The 19,448-nt window shown below is 49.6% G+C and overlaps 1 protein-coding gene across 2 annotated transcripts in view; it reads left to right on the forward strand.

Moving 5' to 3' along the window:
• THSD4 (thrombospondin type 1 domain containing 4) overlaps positions 1-3,697 on the forward strand; it is a gene marked incomplete at its 5' end in the record, with an annotated part of 544,049 nt that extends 540,352 nt beyond the window's left edge. For both annotated transcript variants that reach the window (XM_080808167.1, XM_080808168.1), the window contains one exon: positions 1,805-3,697. In XM_080808167.1, coding sequence (XP_080664293.1) covers positions 1,805-1,947 — 143 coding nt within the window. In that variant the 3' untranslated portion in view covers positions 1,948-3,697. The remainder of the gene's footprint in view (positions 1-1,804) is intronic.
• Positions 3,698-19,448: the final 15,751 nt, after the last annotated feature.

A 19,448-nucleotide genomic window follows, 5' to 3' on the forward strand; every position in this document is an offset into this window, starting at 1 on the left:
GCTCAGTAAATCGTGTAGAATTAATAAGTGAATGAATGGTAGAATTTCTTGTAACTCATAAAAATTGGAAGCAGTTACATTTCTACCAGTAGAAGGAAATGGTTAGTTATGTTACTGTACACAGGATAGAACTGACGTCCTAAAAAGAATGTGGTAAAGCTGAATGTTATGATACATAAATGTATTCAGTGTTTGTCAGTAATGACAAGAAGCAAGTAGCTAAAATTCGGTTACTTTCCAAGTTAGTCTGTAAATTCAAGCGATGTTAATCAAAATCTAGACAGGGCTGTCCATTGAAAAATCAGACAGATTGTGTCTAAAGTTTACATAGAATATCATGGGCAAAGACCCAATAATGGCCAAGGTAATTTTGATAACGAACAATGTTGGGAAATGTATCCTTCATGTATCAGGACATATTGCATAAAGATAGACAAACCGATGGAACAGAACAGAGTGCCCACAGATAAATCTGAGCATGGTATGGTGTATGATACATGGATTACAGGTTAACAGTATGAGTCTGGGGAGGAAATGTGAACATTCAGTGAGTGGTGATGAGACGATTGTTTATCTGTATTGGAAAAAACCAAATTGAATTCCTACTTATTCACACACACACACACACACACACACACACACAAATCAATTCCAGGTGATGTGAAGAGAAATTCTTTTTAACTTTTAGAAGAGAATATGGGGAAATAGGCACATTAGTGTAGGGGAGGATTTCGTAAATGAGAAACGCAAGTACCAAACCACCAAGAAAAATATTATTATAACATCTATTATATTAAAAATAAACTCTTTTAAACAAGTAACACTGAAGCAAAGAAAAGCCACAGGTGTGGAGAAGATATCTGCAACACATCTAACGTGGATGAGTTAGGGGATCCGGACCATTACATGTCAAGAATTTCCAAGAATCATTTGTTTCAAGTCAACTAAATTAGCAAGGGGTCAAAGGATAGGAAAAGCAATTTGCCGAAAAGGAAACTCAGGTGGCAAATATACATGTGATGATGTGTGCAAAAAAAGTAAAACATGCAGTATAAGCAAAAGAAGAGCAAAAGCATTCTGTACCACTGACAAAAATATAAATAGTTGCACCCACCCCCTTCAGAGAGCAATCCGGTGAGAGCCAGTAGGGTTGTCTACGTACCTTACACCCAAGTAAGACCCAGAGAGGGCATGTGTAATGGCTGTGCAAAGGGGCAACGTTGGCAATCATAAAAAACTGAAAATAGCTAAACTGTCGTGAGGGTGGGAAATGGATCCTTAAGTTGTGGAATGTACGATGGGTACCATTCAGTGATGAAAATGAACTCCCTCTAGAGCAGTCTGTAAACGTGAACGAATCACACCAAGTCAATGTTGCCAAGGAATATATACAATCTGCATCAAAAAAAGTATTTTTTTCTGACGTTGAAATGCCACCTAGTGATTAGGGTACCAGCATTAACAGTTCAGGTATAAAGACAGGATTGGGGATAATAAACACCCCATGTGGGCTTGATTACCTTGCGAGTGAGGAGAAAGGGCGAGGGGGTCACCGAGCGAGCTCTGGGAATTGCGTCTATGCGGGTGAGCAGTGAGACCACAGTGCATTGAATTATATTCTCTATACCTAATCCTGTCATAACGTTTAAAAGACAAGAAGAAGGGCGGCTCTTGGCCCAGCATCCACCTCCCTTAGGTAATAAAGCAGGACCAGGACGGAAACCGCATCCCGCGCCCCTTCTCTGCCCATGGGCCCCTGCTGGCGCTGTGCTCAGAGGGTCTTTTCTGTTCTCTGTTGCTGCAGATGAAAACTGCAAGGACAGGTACTACAACTGCAACGTGGTGGTCCAGGCGCGACTCTGCGTCTACAACTACTACAAGACCGCCTGCTGCGCCTCCTGCGCCCGCGTGGCCAACAGGCAGGCCGGCTTCCTGGGGAGCAGATAACAGCCCCGCCCCCACGCTGCAGCAGGGGGGCGGGTCAGGGAGGCGGGGAGCCGCGGGGCCAGGGGCTCCCGGGTACCACCCTCCCCCACCCCGCCTTGCTGCCAGCGGGCGTAGTCACCACCCTACCTTCCGCAGAGCATCCACGTGGTGCCCTGGGGCCAAGCCACGGTTGTCCTTTAGCATCGCCTTAAACCGAGGATCCCTGCTTGGGAACCCTGGCACGTGGTGCTGTGCTCTCTGAAACCGAAGCGGTGGGGGTGCTTGGAGCTCTCCGTCAACTCCCCTTCCAGCACTTTCTAAGTCAGCAGGTGGGCCCTCATGGGGCGCTGCCTCATCCGTGGTGCTTCTGGCCTTTTCAACATGGGGGTCCCTTGGAGAGTCCAAGAGGTGGGTCCCACCCCGGAGCCCCGCAGAGCCTCGCTGAGACACCTGCTTCCCACTGTTACCTCAGCCCCATGGTGCCTATTTTTATGCTCGAAGACATTAGGCTTTTTCCTGCCTTATGACACAAATATCTCCTGTCAAATAGTGCTTTCTTATTTCGCAGGTGTATTCACAGATAATAGATCGTTAGCGGCTCACAAAGCCCGAGAATGGGAGCCAGGGACTGAATCACTATCCCCATTTTACTGACAAGGAAACGGAGACGCGGTTTAAGGAATTGACCTGCCGGGTATATTGACCTGTTGGGTGGCAGGATTGAGTCTGACCACATAACTCACCGCCTAGAAGCCTTAGGTCTTCATTTCAGACCAAACGACTGAGAAATTTCCCACTCAGCAATCAGAGCCCTGTGCTAGAATTCGTTCCTCTGGTCAAGACGGTGCCTGTAGCACTCCGTTGTTTCCCATGTTTCTTTCTGTTTATGTCTTCCCGGACAAGGTCACAGATCCTGGTTACAGGACTCTGCGCAGGTTTTGTTAAACCCCATCCTTAAAGGAATTGTCCTTGACACAAGAAAGCCTTTGGGGTAGCAAGGTGATGCCTGATACTCTGATTCCATTCCCCAGTGGTATGTGCCCCCCAGGCAACTGCACGCCAGGGGCCCTCTGGCCACAGAGCCTGTCTGGTCTTCGTGCCCTGGGCTCTCCTGGGCCCACAGCCCCCTTACTGGGCTGTGGGCCACACAGTGGAACATCTAACTGACCTGTCTCAGCATAAAACCTGTGTTTATATTAGAAAGAGTCTCCCTTTGGTTTTTCCAAGTTGCTTTATGGATTTCTGTTTGTGATTTCTCATTCCTCTCCCCCACTATGACTTGAGACCTATATCCCACAGTCCCAGACTTGAGCCCTAAGATCTGCATTCATGCCACTAGCTGGTGGGGGGTGGGGGGTGAGGGGGAATGGGCTCCTCCAGTGACAGCCACAGTGGCTGGGTCTTCCCCAGTGCCCTTCACCTAACTCTGCAGTTCCAGGGGCCTCGGGCTACAAGGGGGATGCAGTGCACGTTGAAAGGCAAACGATCTGAAAAGTCAATTAAAAGGAAAAAGTAGGGGTGTGTATGTGTATACATACACACACATACAGTTGACTCTTGAACAACGTGGGGGTTCAGGGTGCAAACCACCCCCTGCAGAGATGAAAATCCATGTATAACTTTTGACCCCCCAGAAACTTAGCTCCTAACAGCCTGCTATTGATTGGAAACCTTACCAAGGACATAATCAATCAACACATATTTTTATACGTCATACGTATTATATAGTGTATTCTTAAAGTAAGCTAGACAAAGGAAATGTCATTAAGAAAATCACAAGGAAAAGAAAATACAGGTACAGGGCTATGTGGTATTTATCAGAAAAAAAATCTCTGTATACGTGGGAAGCATGCAGTTCAAACCCATGTTTTTCATGGGTGATTTTATATATATATATATATATATATATATATATATATGTGTGTGTGTGTGTGTGTATATACATATATATGTGTGTGTATATATATATATACACACACACATACATATACACATTCTTTCACCAATTAAGAAAAGATGGCCAATTAAGAAAATTAAGGAAACTATCAGGCTAAACAAGTTGTAAGCGTGCAGGAAATCTGCCCTATTTAGTCCTAGGTCTACTTCTCATTTAAAGCATTCCTCGTCTTAGTAACAAAGTTTCCTCTGTGAGGCCTTTAACCCCAAAACCGGCTAATTTGGTGATCGCTTGAAGTTTTGGGGAGGAATAGCGCCGGCCTAATCTGAAACACTGTGTTCGCTTCTCACTACCCTTGGCTTTCAGAAATTCTATCTGGCCTTTCCATGGCTGTTCTTGAAGCCAGAGGGCTAGGTTCTTGTCTCAATGAGTCAAAGAATGAATCTCTCGGGAAAGAAGAGTGTGTAAAGCAAGATAGTTCTACTAAGCAAGGGTACAGAGAGAGCTCTCAGGAGCAAGAAGGGTCCAGCCAGGGTTGTCAACATGGGCCTCCACTGACCGTTTATTTTTTTCAGAACTGACCAGGGAGCTTGTGGCCTTATCAGTCTTGTGATGTCCTGGTTTGCATAAGGACTAGTGATAACATCTTTAGTGGCTTACTTGTTTAGGGTCAGATTTTTCTTTGTTGGTCACAGGTGACAGTCATAAAAGAAGAAACCCGCCCCCCACCCCCCAGGGCAGGGTGGTCTGCTGTGTTCCCTTATCTCTGGTTTCCTTACACCCCGGGCATTTATGGAATTTCAGTGAGTGGGATCACATAGCCACCTCCCTATCTCTCCTTACCTAGCCCCGCCGGTCCCTTACTCATTCTTCTCTTCTTGGAGAGCCCAGCCACCGTTCTGCAAAAGCACGCCCATCTCTCCTCCTTTGTACACAGCGTAACTTGTGCAATATGGCAGAGACCCTGATTCCCATGCCCACCAAGTACGAAAAGACCAGAAAAGCCAAACGGATGGTTTCTGTCCCATGCACTCTCTCTCTCTCACCACCTACTTTTGCTTTTTGCCACAAGAGAAGAGTTACTTTTATGTAGCCACTCTCAGATCTTACTGAACAAGCCACTTATTTGAAGGATTCCTTGGAGGAGGTTTTCTTAACATGCTGAAGGGAGGACCAAGATCAGTGGGAGCAGAGAAAGGCTGATTTCGGCTCACTCTGAGGGAAAACCTTGAGCCATCCAGCCTGCCCAACATAGCTTTGGGCCACCCTACATGGGCAATAGCTCTGTCTGAAAGGGGACGTCTTCCTCAAGTAGGAGTTCAGCATCCTGGGTCCTTCCAACTCAGGATTCTCATGAAGGCTGTGTCAATGCTGGCTTGGTCTCTTTGACATCTCTTTGTGCCCTGTGGCCCCCAAATGTTACCCAACAGTTGTTTAAAAAGGACAAGGATCTTCCCATGAGAATGACCATCCCTCCAATGGTGGACTTGAGCCAGAGCAAATGCGTTTGTGCCGCATCTTTGGGAGGAAAATGTACCCAAACTAAGGGTCTTTTTTTTCTCTTCCAACAAATTGTTGAGCTGTTCTTGGATTCCATTCATCTCTGGAAAGGCTATAAATTACTAGAACAGGCGTTTTAATGACTTATCTGTCTTTGAAATCCAGTTTCTGCTGACTTCCTGGTTTGTTATGTCAACATCTAAATGCCTTTGTCCTTCGCACAACACGTCTGAGAAGGTCCCTCCATGTTCCCAGGGATGAAGTTCCCGGAGGGGATTGGAGGAATGCTCACCTTCTGAGGACTCTCCGCACAGAGATGCCTCTTTCTCCCTTCCTCCGCACCCGCTTATCTCACCCTTTCTTTGCCATGATCTACCATCTCTTTCTCAGTCCCCCTCCATGTTCCCTTAATCGACCACTTCCAGAATTGGAAGTTACATTTTAATGCTGTTTTTCTTTTTTTCTGTGTCCTGGATCACCTCATTCCCAACTCCAGATTTTAAAACTTGATGAACTGAAGGTGTTACCTGTTTTTTCACAAAAGTCAACAAAGCTCCAAGAAGAAAGAGTTGGCTATTTTACTTTCACTTATTGGGAAAGGAAAGTGTGTCCCTTGCACTCCAGGTAAAGGTAATTCAGTGTGCTCCAGCCTCCCACGCTCACTGGGACTCACATTTTTTCCCCATAGGAAAGAAACAACCCAAGACCCAGTAAAGAAAGCTTGTAAACCCGGCCACTAGAGGGAGTCGGGAGTCCTCTGAGGTCCTTAACTGTGTGGGTCTGGGACAGCTGCACTTTGGCAGAGAGAAATCCAGATGATACTAGTATCTTCTTAAACCTTCTTAGTTCTTTCTCTCTTTTTTTTTTTAATTGAGGCATTTCAGAATTTGAATATGGACTTCCTAATGTAGAAGGCATAAATATAAGTGGCAAAAAGAAATATGGCTTTCCTTAAAATAGGCTAAAAAAAATCAAACCTGGAAGAACCTGTATCAGCCTGGCAGGTGGAGGCCAACAGCTGACGCTTGCCATAGAAAACATCCTTAATATGGCTCTGATGGGAAGTTGAACACCTTACTGATGAAATGTGGAGGACGTGAAATTAGGGACAGTGAGGGTTCAGGATCCAAAGAGATCTGGGAGACTAGACCAAACCCCCCCCCCCCGCCCCTCTCTCTCTCTCTCTCACACACACACACACACACACAAAATGAGGCACTTAGGCTACCTAAGGAGAAAACATTAGGGAGAGTCCTGCCACACTGGGGTTGTGATTGCCGGAACCACACCTGAAGAACACTGGTGCTGGGTAGCATTCAGATGAGCACGCCCAATCCTGACTAGGGCTGTAGACAGTTAGGAACGGTGGAGAGGACTTCATGAGAATGATTAGCCTGGAGAAGAAGAGGGGTGGGACGGCACTCTGAGATGGGCTAGCACTATGAGAGCAACGCTGAGGCCAGGAGATAAAAGCTACAGGGAGACAGACTTTAGCTCCTGCAGAAGAACCAACTTTCCACAGCTGAAAGCCCCTGAAGGTAGAGGGCAGTCCGGCCACTGGTGGTCTGAGCGGAATTACAATGGCCATTCGTCAGAGGTGCTGGAAAGGGGAGTCAAGCACCCAGCTGAGGCAATATGACTTAGAAGGTCCCTTCTGAGTCTAGGCTTTAGTGACTCTGTCAGTAGAACAGCTTTGAGTGATTTGCCTCGTCTGAGCCACTTCCCATTTCTGTGTCCACCATTTTGATCCCAGTGTCACACCCCTCACCTGAGGTGAATGTGGCCTCAGATCTCAGAACCACTAGCAGCTTGGTCAGAGCTGCCCTGTTGGGTCCTGCTTTGTGGACGAGTAACCCAGCATCCCGATGGCTAGTTCCCTGCCCAGGGTCACACATTTAATGAGCAGTAGCTGGACTAGACTAGACCCTCTAAATACCTTCTCTGTTTCTCAACTCACCTTGCTTTGCTGCACCTTTACTGGAGCAAAGTCATTCTCTCCACCCCGAACCATCCCATACTCCTGGTTCTCTTCCGTGGGTAACCGAGAGTTCCACTGACGTGCTGAGGAAGGGCGCCCACAAGAGAGTGGAAAGTTCCAGGCGAGTTTCTCAGCATCTTCCGGAGGTTGAACCCTTTGCCTCAGTGAGAGGAAAGCTGTTCTGTTACATAAACTAATTTCCAGCTCCTTGACCCCCAGTTCAGTTTGACAGAAGGATATACTTTGTTATAAGTTATTATTTTGTTCTTTGTAAATACAAGATGTTTATAGGAAATGTGTATTCTGAACTCTATGGGCAGAATGAGTCACTACACAAAAATAGTTCTATTATTTAGAATATGTTAATTTTAAAGGGACCTAATAGGTATTTATTTACATATACAATCCACATTTGTGTAAAATCATTTGATCCTACTAACCCAGCTTCCTGCAAAGTTGCAACATGACGTCCTATTCTAAGGTCATAGTTATGATTTAGTATACTGACTAGCCAAATTATTTGGGTTTCAATATCGAATATAAATCACTCTGCTTTCCGACTCGTTCAGGGGCTCTTACTCCTGGCCTCGTACCTGAAACAGGTCTTTCTGCCTCGCCAACTTTTCACCTTACATGTTATGTCTGCTCATATACTCTGCCTTCTCGTTACACCTTAGTTGGAGAATATTAGGGTCTTCTTTTCATCCCTTCTCTTTGTCTTGCCTCCGTCATAGAATCACCAACACTGTTACTCAGGAGGCTTGGTCAGAGCCATGGGTGAGGCAGGGTCTGCTGGGGGGTGCCCCGTTGGGACTGCCGGGGTGGGGGCTCTGGGTTGTCCTGTCACCTGCACAACCGGGAGCAAGAAACTTACTAAATACGCCACTGCCTCCATGTCACCCTTAGAGCGTTAAATTATTGTTGGAGGAGGTCGGGTGGGGGTCGAAGGTGAATTCTGTGAGTAAATGCGATCTGTTTTCTCTTCAGCAAAAACGACAACTATTTTTGTGTATGACTAATTTATTTTTATGATTGTAAAAATACAATAAACTGGTTAAAAGATCTGCGTTGTTAACATGTCTGTGTTTTCTTGGGCCTTATTCCATTTCTACACACGTGGCTTCAGACAGCCCCTCTGAAAAGAACCAAGGCCTTTAGAGGTCAGGGGGCTTGTGAGACTGGCTGTGAGCTCTGCACATCGTGGGGCCCACTTGGAGAACAGAGAAAATGCCTTCCCTACGAGGGATGTTAGGCTTTAGGCTGCTTTATCTCTACGCTGGCCCTCAACCTGGGCTGTATGTTAGAAACACCCGAGGAGCTTAGGATAAGCTATTCAGGGGCACCTGGGTGGCTCAGTTGGTTAAGCAACTGCCTTCAGCTCAGGTCGTGATCCCAGGGTTGTGGGATAGACCCCTGAATCGGATCCCTGCTCAGAGGGAAGCCTGATTTTTCCTTTCCTTCTGCCACTGAACCTGCTTGTGCTCTCATGCTCTCCTTCTGTCAAACAAATAAATAAAATCTAAAAAATAATAATAATAATAAAAAAAGACAAACTATTCAGGTGCATGCAGCACCCCCAGGAATGCCCATTTCCAGATATTTCCTTCAACCTTCCCCAGGAGGCAGGCAAGGTTGGGACCCACTGTGCCCACTCAGTGTGGCCCCAGTCTCTTCAACTGAGTAAAACATCTTCCAACTCCCCTCGGGCTGATTTCACCTTGGTCTTGAAATTAGCCAAGTGTTTGAAAAAAATCTTTCAGGCTATCTTGGTGCCTAATAACGTGAAATAGGACGTAGGTCCTAGTGCCCATTGAAAGCCATCCTGCACGGGAGACATCTCGGGTGGTGCCTGCCCTTGACTCTGTCCTGCGCAGTGTTCCATCTGTAACACTCTCTCTCTCTTTTTTAAGATTTTATTTATTTATTTGACAGACAGAGATCACAAGTAAGCAGAGAGGCAGGCAGAGAAAGAGGGGGAAGCAGGCTCCCTGCCGAGCAGAGAGCCCGATGCGGGGCCGATCCCAGGACCCTGGGATCATGACCTGAGCCGAAGGCAGAGATTTAACCCACTGAACCGCCCAGGCGCCCCTCTCTCCGTAACTCTTTGAAACTCATTTCTGTGCCTAAAATGTGCTTCCCACCCACCTTCTCTGCCTGGAAAATCTCCACACAGTCTCTTTTCTTTTTGATTGTGGTAAAAGTCACTTAACATAAAATTCATTATTTTAGCCATTTTGAAGTGTGCAGGGCAGTGGTATTTAGTACATTCACAGCTTCGTGCAGCCACTGCTGGAACATTCTCGGGACCCCCAAATCCCATTCTTTCAGGGCTGAGCGTTCTTAGCAAATCTTCAGAGCACACCTAGGAAGCTGTACTGTTCTCCCCTTCCGGAAACAAGAGCATTGAGATGCAGAGTCTCCCACGAAGCCTCGGGGGCTCTAGGATTCTACAGCCATCTCCGAGGGGCCGCGCATGCTCTATGGTCCCAGCATATGTTGGTTCTGGTGTCTTTCTCCACATCGATTCCGACCAATGGACATAATTGCACAAGCGCTGGATGACATACTTAGCTGTTGGTGAAATAGTGCAACGCTGTGTAGCTTACTCAGGCTCCCTCTGACGCATACGATCGTGGGCTACATTTGAAGATACACAGCTGCCACCAAGATGGAGATGGCAAGCCTGCCCTGTTTCAGGGCTCAGACCCAGGACGGAACTCTCGGTCTCCCAGCTGTAGGCACCACACATCATACAAGTTCATCAGCCCTCAGGAAAGGGTCCAGAGGATGGTGGCCAGGATGGGGGTGGGAGGGATCTGGAGAGGAAACTCTTCAACCATCTCCCAGACATCTCAGGGACAGCCAGGGACAGGCAAGATTCTGGACCCCTCCAGCACATTCGCAGAAGGAAGGGACAGGGAGGTAGACTTGCGTCCCATAATAGAGAGGCTTAACAATGGAAAAAGACATTTCAACAGACAGTGAGATACTGAAAAAAGAGTGATCAACAGAGGGAAATCTTAAATACGGACTGTACTTAAGATGATGCTGTTGAATCCTTGTAGAACTTCTTGGACGCAATGGTAGTGTTTGGTCAAGCAGGAGTACATGCTGCTGCACTATTTAGGGATGAAGGTCACAATGTGTGCAATGCACATTCACGTAGGTCGGTAAAATTGTGTGTGTGCACACATGTGGAGAGAATATGTGCAAATAAAGTAAAATGCACTTTGGTATTAGTGAATAGTATGTGGTGTTCATTACACTATACTTTTATGAAGTTTGAAGTTTTCTAAAATAAAAAGGGAGTGCAGATAAAGAACAAAAAGAGGATAAGGAGAAGAACTCACATTTTGGCAATGTTTTTCAAATTTGTCTAATGATAGGGGCAACTAGGTGACTCAGTTGGTTAAGCGTCCAACTCTTGATTTCAGCTCAGGTCTGATCTCAAAGTCATGAGTTCAAGGCCTGCATGGAGTCCCCTTAAAAATGTTTTTGTTGTTGTTGTTGTTTATTCAGCCCTCCCTACCACACGTGTGTGCCTTTCGCAGAGGAGAGCTCAGGGGTCTGTAATGCTAGTCCGTTCCCCAGGTGCTTGTTATCAACATCAAGGCGGGGAAACCCCAATTTATTGAGCACCTGCTTTGTGCCCAGCATTATCCAGATCCTTTACATAATTCAACTTAATCTTCACAGCAATGCTTATGAGGCAAGTGCTTCATTTTGTGACCATTTTATGGATAAAATAAATTGGGATCCAAAGAGGATAAGTAACCTGACCAAAGACATGGCTATCCAATGGCAGGGGCTATCTTGAGTTTTCTTAAAGCCTCGTTGTGTAATGAAATCAACTGGGACTTTTTGTTTATTTAAGTGGTGTGGGGACCCCCACTCTTGGATATTGCAGTTGATTGGGGTGGGGACCAGCCATTGGCGGTTTTAAAGCATTCCCAAGAAGTTCTAGCCAGGGCTGAGAACCACTGATAAGGATGTGTCTCCCTCTTTCACATGTATATGAATGACCTGGGATCTTGTTAAATTTAAGGTTCTGAGGTGGTGAATGCTGGGTGGGACCTGAGATTCTATATTTCTAGGAAGTAGGAGGGTGAAGCTGCTGCTTTGAAAATGAGGCATTCAAAGCTAAGAAAATTGCAGGTTTTCTTTTTATTGAGAAGGTGAGCACATGACCCCTGAGATTCTTTATAAAAGTCTTCTTTAAAATTCAGATTCTTAAAAAAAAATAAATAAAATAAAATTCAGATTCTTGGACTTAATCCACCAGTTTACCTCTTCAGTCAAGGAAATGTAGAGGCTCTGAAACTCTTTTAAGCCCCTGCTTATCTGTCACATGGGATTCAATTTATTCAAACAGAAAAAAAAGACAAATTGTGTATCATGAAAGCTTTCATTGCTCACATGTAAAAGAAAGTCTGACTACCCTGACTGAGGGATTTATTTTTCTTTTACAACAAGAAGTCTGGCTGGCATTGGTTAGTGACTCAGCAGTTTTGGCACCAGCTTCTTTGCGGTTCTCTTGACCTCTTCCTCATGGTTACAAGACAGCTTCTCCTGCTCCAGCTATCACATCCACCTTCAGGAGAGGAAGGAGGAAGGACAGTTGCAGGTGCATTGGCCTCTGTGTACCAAAAAAGCTAACACTTTCCCAGAAACCTCTCACATACCCAACAGGCTTCCATTTAGATCCCATTGGCCAAAATGGGCTCCACAGCTATTCCTACCTAGAAAGGAAACTGGGAAGACAGAGAAAGGATTGTCATGATTAGTGTGAACCAATCAAGATCCACCACCGAGTGCTGGACTCACAGCCACTCTGGGCATGGTTGAGATTCTGTGAGCAGAGACACAGGAGGGAACAAACATGGATGAGGCCACCAATGATGTCTGCCCTTAATGAGCACTGACTTCTGGACTGGAGAGACTGAAGGTCAAACACCACAGTGTCTGCTCATCTTTGGCCTGTTGAAGAGCTACTCCTTCAAATGGGTTTAGGCCATCCATCTCCCCTTATTCAACAAATATTTCTTGGGGCGCCTGGTTGGTTCAGTCAGTTAAGTGTCTGCCTTTGGCTCGGGTCATGATCTCAGGGTCCTGGGATTGAGCCCCACATTGGGCTCCTTGTTCAGCGGAGAGTGTGCTTCTCCCTCTCTGCTCACGCTCTCCCTGTCTCTCTCAAATAAATAAATAAATAAATAAATAAATCTTAAAAGAATAATAAAACCAAAAAACACAAGTATTTCTTGAGCACACATTGTGTGCTCTGAGTACTGGGGACACACAAGTTCCGTGAACTTTGCAAAATGCTGTGCATTTGCAGACAGGGAGAGCCCCAAAAGGATCAGTTGGAGTGGATGTGGCCAGGCTTCCAACATGAGCGACCAATAAATGAGCATCAAATTCGGCTGTTTTCCAGTGGCTGTAATGGGTGTTGCTGTACTCACACTTAGAAAGACTCCCCTGGGCAGCATTATTTAAGACCTGGAGCCACCTTGACAGCTGCGTACTGTTCTCTCCATTTTAACCCAAGTCCCACCAGATTGGGGCACTTACTCATGAACACACAGCTCCTGGTGGCCGAGGAATTGGAACCCAGGTCTGTCCAAGCATCATTGCTTGTGCCTGTTCCTCCTCTGCATGGTACTACCCCTTCCACAAGAATTGCAGAAATCCAGGTGCAAGACAAAATTCTCCCCCCTCTCTTTTTTTTTTTTAAATATTTTATTTATTTATTTGACAGGGATCACAAGTAGGCAGAGAGGCAGGCAGAGAGAGAGGGAGAAACAGGCTCCCCGCTGAGCAGAGAGCCCGACGTGGGGCTTGATCCAAGGACCCCGAGATCATGACCTGAGCTGGAGGCAGAGGCTTTAACCCACTGAGCCACCCAGGCGCCCTCAAAATTCCCTTTTTAAAACTAAACTTGGGCCAGAACGTATTCCTCAAACATGTGGTATGCATTACAGATGTTGTTGATGCTGGTGGCTTCACAAGGATTCTCTGGCTGGGGGAGGAGAGCCCAAGCGCATTCAGCTCACATTCAGCGCCCTCTTCTGCCAAAAGGAACCAGAGCCTGAGGGTCAGGCTCACACTCTAACTCCCTCTGCACCAGCCCCACAGCTCGCCTCTGCGGGTGGCCTCTGGGTTACACTTGGGTCCAGCTCGTGGTCTCGCATGCCCGAAACACGCCCCTAGGAGAAAGCACTCTCAGCACTGGGTCAGCGCGGGGCCAGGATCGCCGCCCAACGCCAGCCAATTCTCATGAGCTTTCTGCCCAAATCCATGCTGATTTGGGCAGAAACCTCGTGAGAACCGGCCAGAAAGCCCAGGTGAATTGGCTTTCGGCGATGGGGGCCTTCAGGGGAGCCTCCTGGGCCAGGCTGGGGGTCCCGCATGGTGTGGCCCGAACCTATGGTAAAGCCCTCTAAAGTGCTGGTGCATGCGCCACCCCCAGTCGCCTCTGAATGCCGCCACACCCGACCTCTACTCAGCCCCCTCAACCCCAGCCCGCCTCAGCACCAGCAGGTGGGGCCTGCCATGCCCTTAGGCCTGAACCCTAACCCTGGGTTGGGTTCTCAGGCTTCCGTCCCCAGAGACTTGGCCCTCAAGCTCTCCAGACTGGGGACCCCTGAGCCATACCGCAGGACTCCACCTGCCGCCCAGGAGGAAACCCTGCCGTTGGGAGCTGCGGGAAACACTCAGAGTGGGAGAAACCTGCATGCCCGCCTCAGGCCACGCTCACCTTTGTAGCCCCCTTCTGCCAAAAAAAAAGCTGGAGTGTGAGGCTAAGGCTCATACCCTAACTCAGCTCTGTCCCCAGGAGCTCGCCTCTGTAGGGGGCCTGTGGAAGCCTCGTGGTTCCAGCTGGAGGTCTGGTCGCAGCACGCACCTAGGGACAAATGTTCTCAACATGGGGCCGGTGCACGGCCTTATTAGCCGCTCAACACCGGCCAATTCTCACAGGCTTTCTGTCCAAATTGACATGGATTTGGGCAGAAAGCTCAAATAATAGGCCCGAAAGCCCTAGCAAACTCGCTTCCGGCTCTCCGGTACTTCAGGGGAGCCTCCTGGGTCTGCCCCGTGGTCTTGAGTGGTCGCCGCATGAACCCTGCGAGGAGGCGCTCTAAAAGCCATGCGCACATGTGGCTGAACACTCCGTCTACTCAGCCCCCAGAGTGCCCGTCTCAGTGCTGGCAGATCGGGCCTGATACACCCCTCGGCCCTATCCGAACCCTAGGTGGGTACTCAGGCTTCCGTCCAAAGGGTCATGTCCCCCAAGGTCTCCAGTTTGTGGTCCCAGACCAACACCCCAGGTGTCCACCTGCCACCCAGATGGAAACTGCCATTTGCAGCTGCACAGAACTCTGAGACCGGGAGAAACCTGCATGCCTCCCCGAGGCCACCCCAACCTTCGGTGGCCCCCTGGTCACCAACCCGGAGCCTGACATGCCCCGTGGTGCCTGTCCTCAACTCCGCACCCCGGGGATCCCGCCTAAGTGCCGGCAGATTGGTCCTGCCATGCCCCTAGCCCCTAACCCTAATTCTAAGTTGGGTTTTCAAGCTTCTGTCCCAAGAGGCCTGGCCCCCAAGCCCTCCAGACTGGGGACCCTTGAGCCACAACCTAGGACTCCATCTGCCACCCAGGAGGATATGTGCCGTTTGGAGCTGCACAAACCCTCAGAGAGGGAGAAACCAGCATATATCGCCCCTCACCCCCAAGGCCATCCTCACCTTCGGCGCCCCACTGGGCCACCGACATGGAGCCTGAGGCTCGGCCTGAGCCCCTCCCTCAACTCTGGCCCTGGAAAGCTCCCTGCAGCTGTGGGCCTCAGGGGAGTCGAGTGGGTCCGGCCGAGTTCCCACATGGCCGCAACACCCGAGTAGCGAGAAAGTGCTCTGAACAGCAGGCGGGAGCGCAGCCGAATCACCGCACAACGCTGGCCAATTCTCACGAGCTTTCTACCTAAATCGATATCAATTTGGGCAGAATGCTCATGAGATTTGGCCGGAAACCCCCAGCGGAGCTCACTTCCGGCTGCGTGGGCCTTCGGGGAAGCTGCCGAGGCCTGGCCGGAGGTCTCCAGTGGTCGCGGCCGAGCCCTGCGAGAAAGCACTCTGGAAGCCTGGAGCACGGGTGGCCAAACCCTCCCTCTACTCAGCCCCCTGGGGTTTCATTTTCAGCTCTGGCAGATCAGCCCTGCCATGACCCTAGGCCCTATCCCAAACCCTAGGTTCGATTTTCAGGCTTCCATCCCCAGAGGCCTGTCCCCCAAGCCCTCCAGATTCAGGACCCTGGAGCCACACCCCAGGAGCCTGCTTGCCACCCAGATGGAAACTGTGCCATTTGGAGCTGTGCAGAACCCTTCAGAGTGGGAGAAACCTGCGTGCCCCCCTGAGAACACCCCCAACTCTGCAGCCCCCTGGCTACAAACCCGCAGACTGACATGCTGCCTGACCCCACCCTTAATTCAGCACCCCAGCACCCACCTCAGCACTGGCAGATCAGGTCTACCATGCCCTTAGCTCAGCTCACCTCAGGGACCCCTGTCAGCCCTGGGCAGACCTGGAACTCCTGTCTGCCGTAAAGCTCTGGGATCCCCTCCTTCTTCCAAAATTACACTGGCCCAAGTCATTCATGAGAAAGAGAAAAGGCTCCCTCCTGAATGCTTAGCTTTTGGAGGAACCATCATACTCCTTTTTTTTTTTTTTTCTTTTTTCTTCTTTTTTTTTAACCACCATACTCTTTTCCAGAGTCACTGCAACAGCCCTCATGCCCAGCGACAGTGCAGCTGGGTTCTGCTTTAAGCAGAACATTCCCAGCCAGCAATTTCCTAAGGAGGAAACAGAGAACCTGTGGGATAACCTGACTCACCCAGTGTCAGGCGTGAAATTTACCCCAGGGTTCCTGATGCCAAGCCCTTGAAGCCACCAGCATGCCTCTATCCAGGAGAATTCCCAAAAACTCTCCTTCAGACTTCACCACCCATGAAACTGGATGTCCCTGGCCCAAATTTCCGAATGATTGCAACACACACCTAGCCAGAAAGCGCCCTCAACAGTGGGTGCGAGTTTGGCCTGAATCACCTCACAACGCTGGCCAATTTTCATGAGCTTTCTGCCCCAATTGTTCGTGATTGGGGCAGAAAGCTCGTGAGAATTGGCCGGAAAACCCCAGCAAACTCCCTTCCAGCTGCGCAGTCCTTCAGAGGAGCCGATTGGGCCTGGCCCGAGGTCCGGAGTTGTCACGACCCGAACCCTGCGAGAAAGCACTCTAAAAGCCAGGTGCCTGTGTGGCCAAAACATCCCTTTCCTCAGCCCCCTGGGATGCCAGTTTCAGCACTGGCAGATCTGGCCTGACATGTCCTTAGGCCCTAACCCAAACCCTAGGTTGGCTTTGCAGGCTTCCGTCCCCAGGGGCCTGTCCCCTAAGCCCTCCAGATTGGGGACACCTGAGCCACACCACAGGACCCAGCTCACCACAGAGTAGGAAACCATGCCATTTGGAGCTGCGTAAAACCCTCAGAGCCAGAGAAACCTGCAAGCCCACCTCAGGCAACCCTCACACCCTAACTCAGCTCTGCCCCTGGGGATGTCACCTCCATGGGGGGCCTCCCGGAGCCCCATGTGCCCGGCTTGCAGTCTCCCAGGGCCACAACACGCATCTAGTGAGAAAGCGTTCTCAGCATGGGGCCAGCGCGTGGCCCAAATCGCCTCCTGGCGCTGGCCAATTCTCACGAGCTCTCTGCCCAAATCGACATCGATTTGGGCAGAGAGCTCGTGAGAATTGGCCTTAAAGCCCTGGGAAACTGCCTTCTGGTGACAGGGGCCTTTGAGGGAGCCACCTGGGTGCAATCCGGGGTCCTGCGTGGTGTCGCCTGAAGCCTATGGGAAAGCGCTCTAAAGGGCGAGTGCACGTGCGGCTCCAGTCTCTGAATGCCAGCAAAACCTGTCCTCTACTCAGCCCCTCCAGGGAGCCCGCTTCAGTGGTGACAGGTGGGCCCTGCCAGGCCCCAGGCCTGAACCCCAACCCTGGGTTGGGTTCCCACGCTTCCATCCACAGAGTCTTGGCCCTAAAACCCCACAGGTTGGGGACCTCTGAGCCACACCCCAAGAGACTGCCTGCTCCCCAGGAGGAAACCGTGCCATTTGGAGCTGCACAGAACCCACAGAAGGGGAGAAACTGTATGCTCCCCTAGGCCACTGCCAACTTTGGTGGCCACCCTGCCACAAACCTGAAGTGCTGTCTGACCACCACCCTCCACTCAGCACCCTGGCAATCCCACCTCAGCACCTGCAGATCTTTCCTGTACTCCTACACTCTCATGGGACTCTTCACGGGTCATATTCTGGAAATAAATGTCATGTCAGGGCCCCAGAAACCTCTGACACTGGTTACAATGAGACTCTGGGATGTCAATGGAGTCCCAAGCCATGGGCCATCTCAGAGTTTGTCTGCAAAGACATGGTTGGTGGGAAATCCGCGTTCTGACAGAGGGTGGAGGAAGTTGGAAGAAACTAGGCTTCTCCATCATGACAGCACAAGTGACCTAGGCCAGGCCCGTGCCAGTGCCACAGAGGGCCTAGGAAGCCAGGTGCTCCTCAACATTGCTGAGGGCTGAATCACACTCATCCTGAAGCCCACACATGCCAGATCCTCCACTAACTCGGGAGAACCCCATATGTACTCATGGTCTTTGCCTGAACAAGATGAGCATCTATGTGGTATATAATTCGCAAGATATACCCACCAGGCAATGGGGACTGACTCAGCCAAAAAACACGTACATGGAATTCAACCACAGACAAATGTGTTGTGGAAGCTCGAGGCTGACAGAGAAATGGGATAGGGAAGGGAATTCTTCTTGAGGCCTTCATTGTTGGCCAATCTCATTATCAACTTTTTTTCCTTTCATGGGCAGGGGCCGGGGTCTGGCAGGATAGGTCCCAGTGTCTTCCCACTCTGCCACTGGAAAAGAAGAGCCCTCTCCCCCATCATCCATCGTGTGGCAGATCTGGGGTCGGGGAAACTACCACCCATGGGCCAGATGGACCTCCCCCCATATTCTCCCAATCCAGTGTGTCTGGAACATTAGTTATGGACGTTCTGTGGCTGCTTCAAGCCGCAAGGCAAGAGTGGAGTCATTGCCGGAGACACCACATGGGCTGCAGTGCCTCACAGAAGATCTTTACAGAAGACTTTCCAGAAAAGTCTGTGCCGGTCCCCAGTCTCAGAGATCCTAGGATCTTGTCCCTTCTATGAGTAGAACGTAGCACCTCCTAGGTCAAATCTAATGTCTTCACCCCCAGAGGCAAGGACTTCCATCCTTTTAGCCAAAACACCATCTCCATCCGCCTCTACGGATGCCTTGAATGGCACGTCTACAGGTCTGCAGCCCAACGGGAATTCACTGTCATTTCCGTGGTGGTGATGCTCAGAAACGGAGGTGTGAGTGTGAACGTGTGGGGGTGAGCATGTGTTTCCTCTTTGGTAGCCACAGTGTGCAAGGAGAATACAATACAGTAGCGTGCTTTCTGTCCCACAGAATGGCCACGCCATGTGGTTGCAGAGTGCTCTCAGAAGGAAGCCACCTTCATAGAACAAACTTCATCTGGGAGGACTCCCAAGTCCCTTGTCCTGGACACTAGGTTCCACCGAGGCTGGGGGCACACAGAGGGACAGAGACTCCCCCTGCCCATCAGGGTTTTGGGGGACACCTGCCATTCCAGGACCAAAGATCCTGAAACCATTCATCTGCCTGTCATCCAGCCAGGCATCTGTGAGAGAGATCTCAAGCAGAAAGGACACACCAAGAGACAGCAAATGACAGCCTTGTGTGGCAAAGGCCATGAGAAGGGACACTTAGGAGGATGGGGGGTGTGCAGGGTTGGCCAGACCGTGGGGGAAGGGGGATCAGGGGTGCTCCAGGAGGATTTCACAGCTGTGCCCTTGGGTGGCTACACGTGTCATTGTGACCGGGCATTGGCCAGACTGGAAATGACAGCATGGGCGAGGGGCGATGTCCTTAAACTGACTTCTGTAAGGCAACAGTTTGGTAACAAGATTTCTTTCAGTACCATTTCATGTCCCATGAGTCCCTGAGTCCCTAAAGCTGATTGGGTAGAACATGAAGTACG

The sequence above is a fragment of the Martes martes genome (assembly GCF_963455335.1).
Source record: "Martes martes genome assembly, chromosome: 7".
NCBI lineage: Eukaryota > Metazoa > Chordata > Mammalia > Carnivora > Mustelidae > Martes > Martes martes.